Below are 13,034 nucleotides of genomic sequence, written 5' to 3'. Positions count from 1 at the left end.
TATATGGCACATCTGGACATTTTTCACAAAATTGGCCATAACTCAAAAACGAAAAAAAAGTGCATTCCAAAAATTTCAGTGAATAAAGCTTATAAAATTACCTTCTCGAAAATATTTTTTTGAAAATTTTCCACGAGTTCGGGCATAGTTTTTCCGGCTTTTCTTTACAAATTTTCCCAACGGTGGAAAATTTTGTGGAAAACTTTTTCCAGTTCATATATGTTTTTGGATTTTTGAGAAAATATGCTTAAATTTTCATATAAAAACTTTGTTTCTACGATGCTTCGTTCTTGAGTTATGATTTTTCAAAGTAAGTAGTGTCAAGGGAAAACAAAAAAATTCTACCTGAGTTTTCCGGAAAAATAGGCGATCCTGAATTTTTCTCAATTTTTTTTAATTCATATATCCATGAGCCCTGCCTGTGGAAAAAGTTACATGAAAATCTGAGACCCTTCGGCCCAATTTGTACGATAATAAAAAAAATCCCCCGCCTCATGTCACCCGAGGTGAGAACGACTCAGCTAGACTTACACGCAGCGGTTATTCAGTTGACGCCTATCAAAACAGTACTGAAAAGTACTCTTTTCGGTGCTGAAAAGTAACACTTTTCAGCACTGCTTCTTTTGATAGGATAAGTAGGCCGTTATGTTGATCAACTTCTCAATGAAAAGTGGATTGATTTGCAACGGAATTGCAAAAAATATTTTTCGTCACTTTTTTCCACTGAAAATAATCCAAAAAGGATTGCACGCCGTCAACTTGTTACGGAGTTATCGTTGACAGCTTAACAGTCTTTCGCTATATATAGTATAATGGTTGGGAAATCTCTGGAATTTCTTACCTATCGTAATGTTCTGAATGGCCTGGGTATACGCATGAGTTTGGATCGCTAATTCACATATTTAGTAAAATATTCAAATTATTTTCACTTATCCCATTTGTTCACTTGCCCTGTGGTACCTCACATAAATAGTCAATCAAAGTTGTAGGAAAGAGAGGTAGTTGGAAAAAGTGCCTAGAGGCCAACACACTATGTCGTCAACAGGGCTGTGGTCTTATAGTTGCAAAAGGTGAGATGATCATAATCCGGGACGTATCTAGGTCATGGATCACAAAAGAGATCGTCTTCCAAAAAGTCTGGTGGCTGCTGGGCAGAGCAGCAAACAGCTAACTAACAGCGACGACTTGATAACAAGTAGGTAACAAGTGATGAAATAACGATTGAATTCTAATATAAATCAAAATGGTGACATAAAATGGCGAAAGCTCTCATAAATATAGAATAATTTAAATTTGGCTATGTTGCTGAAAAAAAACATAACGCAAGTTTGACCAATGAAAATTACAAAAGCACGATAATTGATTTCATTTAACTACTATACTTACCAGAGATCCCGACGCCACTATGTCCAACTCCGTCATGATCGCAACACAAGAAACAGGCCCATCATGGCCATACAACGTGTGCACCGGCTTTGGTGTTAGGTTATTGGTGAGGTGAACTACGTTGGCACTTCCCACAACGTTCCCCGCCAGATTCTGATTCAATGCTGCCGTGTTTGGCTGAAGATTCGACGCACTGGAAGCACCACTAGTGCTTCCATTGCTGATAGACCATATTATGCAGGTGCAGTCCTTGGAACCGGTCACCAGGTACGATCCGCAAGTGTCCAATGCTACACATGTTACTACGTCTAGCGGGGGGCGACAAAATGAAAATAACATATTAATTTGCACAGACAAGGCCGCATAATAGGGTTTACCGAAATGATGAATCGCCGATGCGACCACCTTTCCTCGTGCCATATTGAACATACGAACGGAATTGTCCCAGATGCCACCGGCATACAAATATTTGCCATCGACGCTAACAGCGAATAGATTCGAATTCAAATTTATCGAAGGATGGAATGGGCCGATTAGTTTCTTGCGGTTTCTATAAATTCGAACGAAACAAAAAATATTATGTAAATTGAGTACCATTGAAATTGATATGCAGGGCGGTTATGGCTTACTTCAGATTGGAGGTAGTGGCATCGATTTCGAGTAAAAATCCTTTCTCTTTGTCGAACGACATCCAGCTGTGGCAGCCGAGGATACCATTTTTCGTGACCGAAATCAGCATATCCGGACTAGTTTGCAAAAATGATCGCGGAGGACTTCGAGGTGTGCTGAGGTACATGACTGGATCTTTGTCTGTGGAAAGCTCGCAATTGACACTGTTCACGCGATCTAGGATCAGAGTGAGATCGGGCTTTTTCAGTTCCAACTTTAACAACTTCATCGTTAACTCGTCCTGGGAAAGTCGTTTGGGATGATGTTCTCGCAGCAGTTGCGACGGAGTTTGGCCGAAATTGTTAATCATTCCTTCGACGGCTTCTCTTTCCACGGGATTGGTTATTTTATCTAGGTCGACTGCCCCTTCATACGAGCAGTAATAGAACACATTCAAGGCTTCGACAGCTTTAGCCCCCTTCTGTTTGCACCCAAAAATCAGATCAATCCAATGATGAAGATTCTGAGAAACGTACTCTGATTCCAACGCTCGTCGGTGGATTGCTATGAAGTCTTCTGCTGATTTGGCCCAAGGAGGTAGCACAACATTATCCACTCGTTCTTTTGTTTGTTGGAGTATTCCAAGGTCAAATTGATTCAGATTCTTTAAAAACTCCGGGAAATAAAAAAATTCAGGTATCAATTCTTTTACGTCATTTGGGTTATCCATTAATAGTTTCCAGGTTTGCGGAATGGAGTGGAACTGTCTATCAGCGACATCGAATCGTCCACTTTGCAGCTCTATGTGTAGAGATGTGAACGGTTCAACTCTTATCAAATAATGTAGCACACCAGCTGAGTTGGAGTAGTGAGTGCCGTAATGAAACTTTGGGATCATCCCGGACGGATCTTCGAAGCTTTCGTACTTATTCCTCACTTCAATCTCATTTTTCGGATTGACTACGCCAATCGGTTTACTCAGATCCCTGAACGATTTCGGATCGGTGAGATCCAAGATGTCGCTCGTATAGTCTGCCAATATCCACGGAAATACCGGATACTGGCTAAGATCATTGTACGAACGACCTGCGATGGTGTTCAGATGCATGAGATATTCAAAATTTGATATTTCCCTGTTGACCCATTTCTGAGTTAAACCAGAAGATCGCAATAGTTCTGCTGGTGATCGTCCCGATCCGTACAGTATATTTGGTGGTTGCAGGCTAAGAATTTTTGTGAAAATTTTATTTCGAGTCTTAGTGGTAAAATTGAGGAAATAACTCGTTTGATCTATCAAAAACATTTCCAAAGCACTTCGGCGTAGGTTGAACTTCCTCAGGTGCAGTTCTCGCAATTGACTAATTGGAAATTTGAAATCATGGCGTTGACCATCGTCACGTATGGCACTAATTTCGGAAAACACTATCTGATTGGTGGTTAGATCGAGTCTTCCCTTGACTCTTGTCATCAGCGTTATCAACTCGCACTCCTGAGAGATGACAATTTTCTCCTTACCGGATGTTTCAGGACTGAAATCGTCATGTGTTATTCGACAAGTATTATTTCAAATTAGTTAAACCTAAACTTACACTTGCGGTTCCACATTGTTGCGCATTTCCTCCTCGAGAAGAAGAATGTCATCGTCGACACTTTCATCGCCAAGTGCCGCAGGGGCAATCGTTGAGCTCAGTTCAGCCGACAGACGTTGAGTTTGAGACGTACTGGTCGTATTGTCACGCATATTGGAAGCAGCAGTGTGAGGATCGTGATTCAGGTCAGGCTCTAGCTTGAGCCGCATACGGACGTTGTTTTCGTGGTGAGATAAACGCCAATATTCCTCCTCGGACGATCTGGAAATTGAAACAATATTCAAAATTATTATAAAGCGACAAACAATTACCACAGTTACTTATTATTTGAAGTAGCCTTTATGCCAAACCCTCAAATCAGGAATCTTTTTCGAAGTAAATTGAATTATGAAAAAATTAAAATAAGACAAGACTATTCAATACCAAATTCTGAAATTAAAACTTTCCAACATTATTTTTATATTTATACCATTTGTTTATTCATATATTATCCACCAAGGTTTTTTACAGTACCGTAATCCGGGGTATCATTGATCGGCGGGGTAACATTGATCGGAATGACTCATCTCGTAATAAGTTGGTAGCATCATTTATTGATGATACATTTCTAAAGCATGAATGTTGCTTGTCTTTCTTATATTTATAAGCTATTAAAAATAAAGATTTTTGCAAAAATTGCGTTAACTTTATGCGTAAATTTATCAAGTTTTCGAAACAATGATTTGAATGGTTAAGGATGACACTACCGAAGATTCATGTCTCACATTAGTTCTGCAAGCGATATGAGCAAGGAAAATGCGGATCTCACTAAAAATGGCATCGCCGAAAACGATACCGCTGTCAAAACTTTTATAAGTATGTTCAATTAGGTAACATTCACGAATTACTGTTAAGAATGTAGAATTCTCTTAGGAAATTGCCTACCTTTAGGCGTATTCCGCTGTTCAAGCTGTTTTTAATTTTAAAATAACTCAAAAAGTAAATGAGATGTAAGCGTTTGGACATCATATTCGACATCAGGGGCCATGATTTATGTAAGTAACGACATTTTCAATATTACCGAACGTTGTTTACATGGATGATCAATGTTACCCCATATAAGCTAAATGAAAAATTCACATAAAACATTTTTGTAAACATGCTTGAATCTTTCAAAAAACAAAATATATTATATAGTCTCGAGCTATGCGTGGCAGTACTTGTTTTAAAAATATAAAACTCACATCATTTACATTTTTGGATGAAATATTTAAGAAATATCCTAAAAACTGATCAATGTTACCCCGGATTACGGTACTTGTTTATAGTGATTCAAGAAAGTAAACTACATAGAATTTAGATGAAATTGGGAGGAGAACACTGCGGAGATTTGTGTAGAGACTTATGTAGAGATCTCTGTGGAAAACTTTCTAGACGCTTCTGTGAAGGCATTTTTTTGCATCAAAGATTATAAGACTCTTCTGAAGAATGGTCCACGACCTATTACGTAGATTTTATTTTAAATTCTGTTCACATAATTTTTATTTAAAGCTACGACATTTTTCAAAAGTTACACTGAAAAACAAGACAATTTTTTTCAACAATGAATTGATCTAAATTGCAAATCAGTGCGGCACTAGAATCGTAATCTTATATTCTGTTAAGAACACTTGCAAAATTTAAAAGGAGAAAACTGAAAACTATTCAAAATCAATAAAATAGACATTCAAGTTATCGTGCAAAAGTTTGGGGCCTCAGTATGAAAGTTTGGGGTCACCTGCAATCATTTTTATATCTCTTCTATTTTTAAACCAATTTCAATAATCTATGCCTCATTTACAAAAAAAAAAGGTGCATACGTAATTGGTATGATTTGGTATGATTTTACACAATTTTAATGTTTTTAGTGAGTTCTAGTGACACAAAACTTTTTCACGAAACACCATACTTAGGGGTGACCCCAAACTTTTGCACGATGACTTGAATGATTATTAGGGTGCGGCTTATATTTGGCAAGTTCTCAAAACCGCACATTCGTGTAGTCTTCTGAATTCAAACCACATAAATAGATAAGCCTCAAGGTTTGAGCTCAAAATATTGAGATTTAGAGGTGACGAAAGATACTTGAAGGTAAATCCCTTTCAAGTTATAAAATGAGGGGGTTAACTGACAAAAAATTGCTTTTGAGAAAATCGAGTTTAATGTTTGCAGCAATTCCTCTTTCCGCATAAATTGTATGGGAACCAAAAAAACAAGTGAGCTGATAATTGTCAAAAATGAAGGAACCCTCAAAAAAATTTTAAAGAATGCATTTTCTTTAGTCACTCGACAGAAGCTTTTGAATGAGCAGAAATCTGAAAATTTTGAAAGACCAAGTGTAAATAGTCTTAGCGAAAACTAATTACGCGACAACATCTTTCTATAACGACATTTTCCGGTCCCTTGATAAACAATTCAGTATTGTAACTATGCTCCATACCGACGGTCCCTTACAATGTCGTCATAATAGTCTTAGTTAAATGCTGTTTACTCCATTTTATTTTCTTTATTTCACTAAAATAAATCAATTTTGTTCGATCATCACTTTATAAATGCTCAACCGAAGCTTTTTACATGCTGAGTGATTCCAAGCAACAGCACCAAAATTTGGTAAATTTTTTAAATCATTTTTTTCTATTGAGCTGAAACTTTGCACAGTTTTCCAGTTCCATCTAAATCGTCATTTTCCGATATCAAATCTTCAAGTTGAGTCACGACTAACTTTTCAAAAGGGTGTATGTGAAAATGGTTCAAAAATATTCAAAAAGCTGCACAGCAAAAACGGTTCGTTCGATTGTTAGACAACTAAAGAAACAAAGTTAGACAACTAAATAAAGATTCCAAAAAAAATACACACAGTAAAAAAATTTTTTTTTTGCATTTAAAAACATAATTTTTGACACAAAAACTCAAATATCTCAAAACCCTATCGGAATACCAATGTAATTTTTTGAGGGAAAACGGTCCATTATATGAGCTATCTACCATAAAAATTTGGTGATGGTAAACCAATAAACAAAAAAGTTATGACATTTCAAACATGTCACAATTTTCACATTTAGTAGAAAAAAAATTTTTTTTTTTTTCGGTGTAAATTATTACGGGAACCGCAGTTTGTTGCTGATTTTATTGTTAAGGGCCTTGCGTGAATTAAACAAGTCGTTTTCATGTATTCATTAGTATTATGTATATTATATGTATAAATATTATGTATATGTATAAATATTATATGTATATGTATATATGTATAAATTAAAATAAATTAACAGATTACACGAAAATAATTTTTTTTTTACCAGGATATTTTTTTTTTAGAGTATGATCGATGAGTTTCTAAATGTTATATATAAACTTTAAAAGTTTTGGATTTGGGTATGCGTTATGAGATCATGAAAACATTTTATTAATACTTATTTATTTATTTATTGTTATTCAATTTTTTTACAATATCGAACACTTTTGCATCATTATCAGTACAGTTCGAGTATAGTTTTGCTTTAATTTTATTTTCTGACAATGGAATGAAACAGTAAAATTTTTGGGTTCCTTGGATCGTTTTCGCGTTATTATATTGCTCGCTGAGCTCTGATGCCGTTAATTCGTACTCTTCAGTAGTAGTAAAACAAAATGATAATTTTGTTAAATCTTCTTCTTTTCTGCGATTCGCCTAATCAAATAGTTCTTTTGCAGTTTTAATTGGATGCTCACGTTCTTTGGCTAAACTTGCTCTTGAGGCCATGCGCTTTATGGTTCCTCCAATAGCATCACAAGGACCTTTGCCATGTGACGTAGCAAAGAAATGCCATTCTGCATCAATTCCGTACTTTGATTTAAATTGACATAGGCTCGAAAAATTCTTACGGTTTTTGTACTGCGATGCTGCTCCATCAGACATGAAATATATCTTTCTGATTTCTTTATCCTTATCAACGTGTAAAAAGTTAATCATTTTGGCAATGAACAAATTTATCTCAGTATCTGAGTCGTGTCTTAAATCTTCGAAAATTACAATAAAACTAAAATGTTCAATTTGCGTACTTCCATTGAAATAAATAACGAATGGATGAATTGTAGCTTGTTGTACGTTCCAGTGATGGGACTGCACTTCATTTTGCAATACAAAGCTATAGTTTTCAGAAAAATCACAAATGAATAAAAATTCACCATCTTGTAATGTATTTTTCGTATTTTTTAAAAAGCGGGATTGCTCTGTTTTAATAAAGTCGTGAGGAATTAAACTTTCTAATTTCAAACAAAAAAATGACTCAAACTCATCTACAGGTTTTACAATAGTTTCTAGGTCACACCTATCCGTGGTCACCCATTGCTCAAATGATAACTGATCAATATAATTTTCTTCAAACTCAGCGAATAAAGTATTTTCCAATGATGAAGAATCTGGACAATCCGAACAAGATCGTAGATAGCAATTTGATGTTGTATTTTCACACAAAAGACTACCAGTTAACATTTTAATATCCTTTGATAAATTGATTCTTTTCAAACTATGTAAGATTAGGTTAATATTTTCGTGTGTTGTGCACACACAAACATTATGTGTTCCTGAATTGGATAGAAGCTTGCATTGCCTTGGACAAAGGCTTGCAAATGAGGAAAAACCTACCTTAATATTTTCGTTAATTTCCTTGAAGCGTGTATACGCTTCTTTCAAAGTAGTCATCATTAATCGTTTTTGGATTGCTTGACGCTTTCCATCTTTTTTTACAGATACATAATCTTTTTGGCCAGGCATAGCTCTACTTACTTCATCGTCTTCAAAATATTGAATTATTTTTTTTCTTTTGTCTCATCTGTGAATGAAGTACTCGACCTAGCATTTTTGGTTGCAAGACAGTTATTTTTGAATTGTTTTGCCTCTTTTGCTGTATTTCTATTGATTTTGAACTCATCAATGGCGTCTTGAATAGACCACGAGCTTGGCAGCATCGACAAAATCAATAATTTTTCTTTCCTTGTCGTGGCTAGATTCGAGAACCTTTCCTTCATATTCATAATTACCTCATCGTAGTCTGTATTTTCCACATCCTCAGGTCCTAATTTGAAGAGGTTTCTTCGTACAGCTTCGTTGATTTCACGGTATTTTTTCTCGGGATAATTGACGTAACCCATCTTCGTCCATTTAATCGGAGTCACTTTTATTCCAGCTATCCCTTCGTTGAAGCGTTCGATGTTGACCTTCTGGATGCACTCATCTTCTGATTGATTTGTTGAAACAGATGTCGCTGATGGTACCGTGGCAAGACTATCTGCACTTGGTACTTCTGGTAACTCCTCAGTTGTTGTCGGTGCATCTAGTAATTCCTCAGTTGTTGTTGTTTTCGAACTTCCTGCAACCTGATCCACCGATGATGTACAGATTGCCCGTTTGTCAACGTTTAAACGGCAGGACGTACAAATGCGTAAATTTGTATTCAATGTAGACATTGGAGCATAACCAGCCGCTTTCAGTTTATCTATGGTGCTTTCGGTGAGATTTCGTAGCTCTTTCGAACACTTTTTTTCTGCAAACGGCCTGCAACAGTTGAGAAAGCGACTACTCATGTTGCTCGTTAGATTTTAATAAACAAAATCACTTTTAAGTTTTTACTGACTAGTTTGGTGTCGTTTGCTTGACTGAAGAAAAATTTTACAATTAAATCTTTTATAACCATAGTGGTAGTATATTTTTAGCTTTTTCGTGAGTATGTTCATGGTATGTACCTATCATGTTTTTGATGTTGTTGAAGTTACTCGCTTTCTCCCAAATATGATTAACAAAGTCTATTCTCTACCAAGGCGGGTCTATACCCAGGTGTAATCAGATTTTAACTTTGTGGAGAAAACCAGCGCCGAGAAAACCGACATGCTTTACGTATACTAGATCACCTGGGTATAGACCCGCCTTGTTCTCTACGAGGTAACCTTTTTGCAGGTAAACTAGTCGTATACCTGTATAGAAAACATTTTTTTGTAGCTTATGTCTTCAATATTAGATTTCTTATAGGTTTCTTTTATCAAAAGGTTTCAACACTATTGAGAGAATTTTTCTTCAGTTACGTACAATAAAAAATATGACACTATCAAGACTTTAGATCACAACACTGGATCGCGTCTAACTTTCTAATAGATGCTATAATAGTTATGAATAATTAAATAAAATATCATGAAAACAACTTGTTAACCTCATGTGGTACCCTTAACAAAAAATTCAGCAACAAACTGCGGTCCTAAAAAAAATTAACAATGAAAAAAAAAAATTTTTCACTAAGTGTCAAATTTGTGAAATATTTGAAATGTCATAACTTTTTTGTTTATTGGCTTACCATCACCAAATTTTTATGGTAGATAGCTAATATAATGGACCGTTTTCCCTCAAAAAATTACGTTGGTATTCCGATAGGGTTTTGAGATATTTGAGTTTTTGTGACAAAAATGATGTTTTTAAACGCAAAAAAAAATTTTTTTACTGTGTGTATTTTTTTTTGGAATCTTTATTTAGTTGTCTAACTTTGTTTCTTTAGTTGTCTAACAATCGAACGAACCGTTTTTGCTGTGCAGCTTTTTGAATATTTTTGAACCATTTTCACATACACCCTTTTGAAAAGTTAGTCGTGACTCAACTTGAAGATTTGATATCGGAAAATGACGATTTAGATGGAACTGAAAAACTGTGCAAAGTTTCAGATATTTTTGAAATGGTCGATCAGAATCGACTTGCATGCCTCCGTGGAATCCCTCTGCTGTCAATGATAAATTGGTTGTCTGCAAAATGTATATAACACATGTAGGAAACAAAACATCTTGTTTTGACTTTGTTATTTAACGGAAACTGCATAAAAAAGTAAAATCTGAAACTAGTTTTACTCATTTTGAAAACCTTTAATAAGGTCTTTGCAACAATTTTTAAATACAAGTCGGACTCGATTATCCGGAGACTCGATTATTCGGGATTTGATTATCCGGAATTTTAGGATAGATTATCCGGAGTATTTTTTTTATATTTTTGTTTTCCAGTTTTATGCATATAGGGTAGATGTACCAATAGTGGAGGTACTAAGCACGATTGAACTTCATTTAACCGCCTAAATACTAGAAGCGCAAAAAATGTAAATGTTAATGTTGTAACGGGAAGTAACGACCATTGTCTTAATGAGAAAAATTATTTCATCGCAGTAATCCACGGCAAGTCAGTGAAAAATAATACCTCTGTTAGATTTAAACTTTAAAGTCCATGGTAGTACTAATTGGTGGATATTTAGCGGTTAAGTCTTCTACTATTTCAAACACGTCTGATTTAGAGTAGGGTTTAAAGTGAACTGACGTTCATATATTCTCATATATATCTCGAGCCCATCGACTCTATTGTTCATGCAAATAACACACAATACAGAAACATCTAGGGTAGGTGTACCAGTTATGGCCATAGTGGTTCCCTATTTCGCCATACGTGATATCTTGAATGCCTTCACATTTTGAAAAATCTTTTGTGTTTTAGCAGTAAAACAAAGGATAAATCTTGATGTTAAAACATTCAAAAAGATTAAAAATGTAAAAGTTATCCAAATTTTCCATATGGCCAAATAGGGAACCACTATCGCGATAACTGGTACACTTTCCCTATATGACATAGGTATCAAAGTGATTTGAATATACAGGTATACAACAACCTCCTCTATTGGTACACTGTCCCTAAAGTTGTGGTATCCGTTGTTTTCTTATGGGGTCCTCCACTATAGGGACACTTTACCGCAACTATTGATACAAGTAAGAAAAATTTAAGCAGTTTTAGTGATATTTTATCAGTTTTGAAGCAATTTGAACACTCTTTTCAACTATTTCGTGAATCAACAAGCCAATACGTCGATTGGCAGTGTTGGTTCTGTGGCTAATGTAATAAAATCAGTGAAACCGGCACTACCGCAACTATAGGAACACCCACAACTAAGGGAACACTTACATTATTTGAGATAATTTAGTGTTGCAATATCAAGTTTTGGACGTAGGGTTTGAAAAAGGTTTTTTGTTGTGTAGTTGTCACACCATTATAAACTTCAATAGTAATAATGTAATTTCCGGCATATCAAATTTAAATAGTCCAAAATTAATTCTTTTTTTTACGTTGGATAACGTCTTACGGCAACATACTGGGGTACAATTTCGAAAAACGAAAATCGCTCGCGTCACGAGTAGATTTTCGAGATTCTTGCACCAATCAATTGGAAATTTTACTACGAATCGACTCCAATAATGAAAACTATCAATTTTCATTACTAAACTATTGATAATTGGATAAATATCGAGGCGTATCTTATTTTCCATAGAAAAGCACATTTTCTTGCTGTTATAGGGCTCTGACATTTTGAAGTTCACATGTACCGTAATTTCGGGTGAAATTCATCATTTATCGTAGTTTTTCTTGTCTGTTTTCAATAATGTTGAAAATGCCAAACAACTGAATAGAGGAAAATAAGTATAAGTAAAATAGGTACGACGGTCAGCCCCTTTGGCTCATTAGCCAAAATTTTCTAACAAATGTGTTTTTAGTGCTAAAATCATCGCTTAAATAAAAAATCGGGTATCCCATTTCGGGTTGAAATTGATCACTTGTCAATTCAATGATTGTTATTTTTTGAAACGACTCTACATAATGAATATGAGCTCCTTGAATCCAAATAATGCAATATTTAAAGAAATAATGAATAATCAATTTCAAAAATTGCAATGAAAACGCCTAAACATAGGCAATTTTCTAAAAAAAAACCCCTATTATTTACAAGATATTTAATTATTTCACCCGTAGGGTAAATCATGCATTTTGGACAGGATATGTCTGGAAACGACGATCGATTAACCGCAACAGGTACTAATATTTTATTACGTAATGTACTTACTTGTACTAGTTTCTGGGGAGAAGAAGCTTACAAACTGTAGTATTAGCATCCAAAAATACATTTTGGACACCTTCATGTGAATATAATTTGGACAGGAGCGTTATCTCAATATCCATACATTAGTTTCTTAAAAAGACGATCATATCGTAAAATTTTAGGAGTTTACATGTGACTTATGCATTTTTCGCTTCTTGGATGTGTATATTAGTGATAATCAATAATTTCATTTAATGCAAGCAAATATCATCAGATCCACGAAAAACGCTTGCAACTATGCATGCATGCGACATTCCAGTGTGTTTCATCAGATGGCCAAATTATATCAACAGAACAAAAAACATAATCGATTTTGGACATCATTTGATTTATGCCTTATGTATATGTTAAGATTTTAGATGAATTTAGCTTAAATTTTAGACATATTTTATCATGTTGCCACTTTTAAACCTTTTATGAATGCCAGTTCTGAGCGCTATTATTGCATTTAATGTATGGGGCGGTCCATTAATTACGTAAGACAAATTTCGGGGTTTTTCAACCC

The 13,034-nt window shown here is 35.0% G+C and overlaps 1 protein-coding gene across 2 annotated transcripts in view; it reads right to left on the bottom strand.

Moving 5' to 3' along the window:
• LOC5573590 (neurobeachin-like protein 1) overlaps positions 1 to 13,034 on the bottom strand; it is a 232,880-nt gene that overhangs the window by 8,227 nt on the left and 211,619 nt on the right. For both annotated transcript variants that reach the window (XM_021848942.1, XM_021848943.1), the window contains 4 exons: positions 3,585 to 3,845; positions 2,016 to 3,524; positions 1,764 to 1,936; positions 1,387 to 1,694 (listed from right to left, as the gene is read on the bottom strand). In XM_021848942.1, the coding sequence (XP_021704634.1) occupies positions 1,387 to 1,694; positions 1,764 to 1,936; positions 2,016 to 3,524; positions 3,585 to 3,845 (2,251 nt within the window). The remainder of the gene's footprint in view (positions 1 to 1,386; positions 1,695 to 1,763; positions 1,937 to 2,015; positions 3,525 to 3,584; positions 3,846 to 13,034) is intronic.

This window comes from Aedes aegypti, chromosome 3 (genome assembly GCF_002204515.2).
Source record: "Aedes aegypti strain LVP_AGWG chromosome 3, AaegL5.0 Primary Assembly, whole genome shotgun sequence".
In the NCBI taxonomy this organism is placed as follows: Eukaryota; Metazoa; Arthropoda; class Insecta; order Diptera; family Culicidae; genus Aedes; species Aedes aegypti.
The sequence above is the reverse complement of the archived record's forward strand: the minus strand, read 5'-3'. Positions and strand labels throughout refer to the sequence as shown.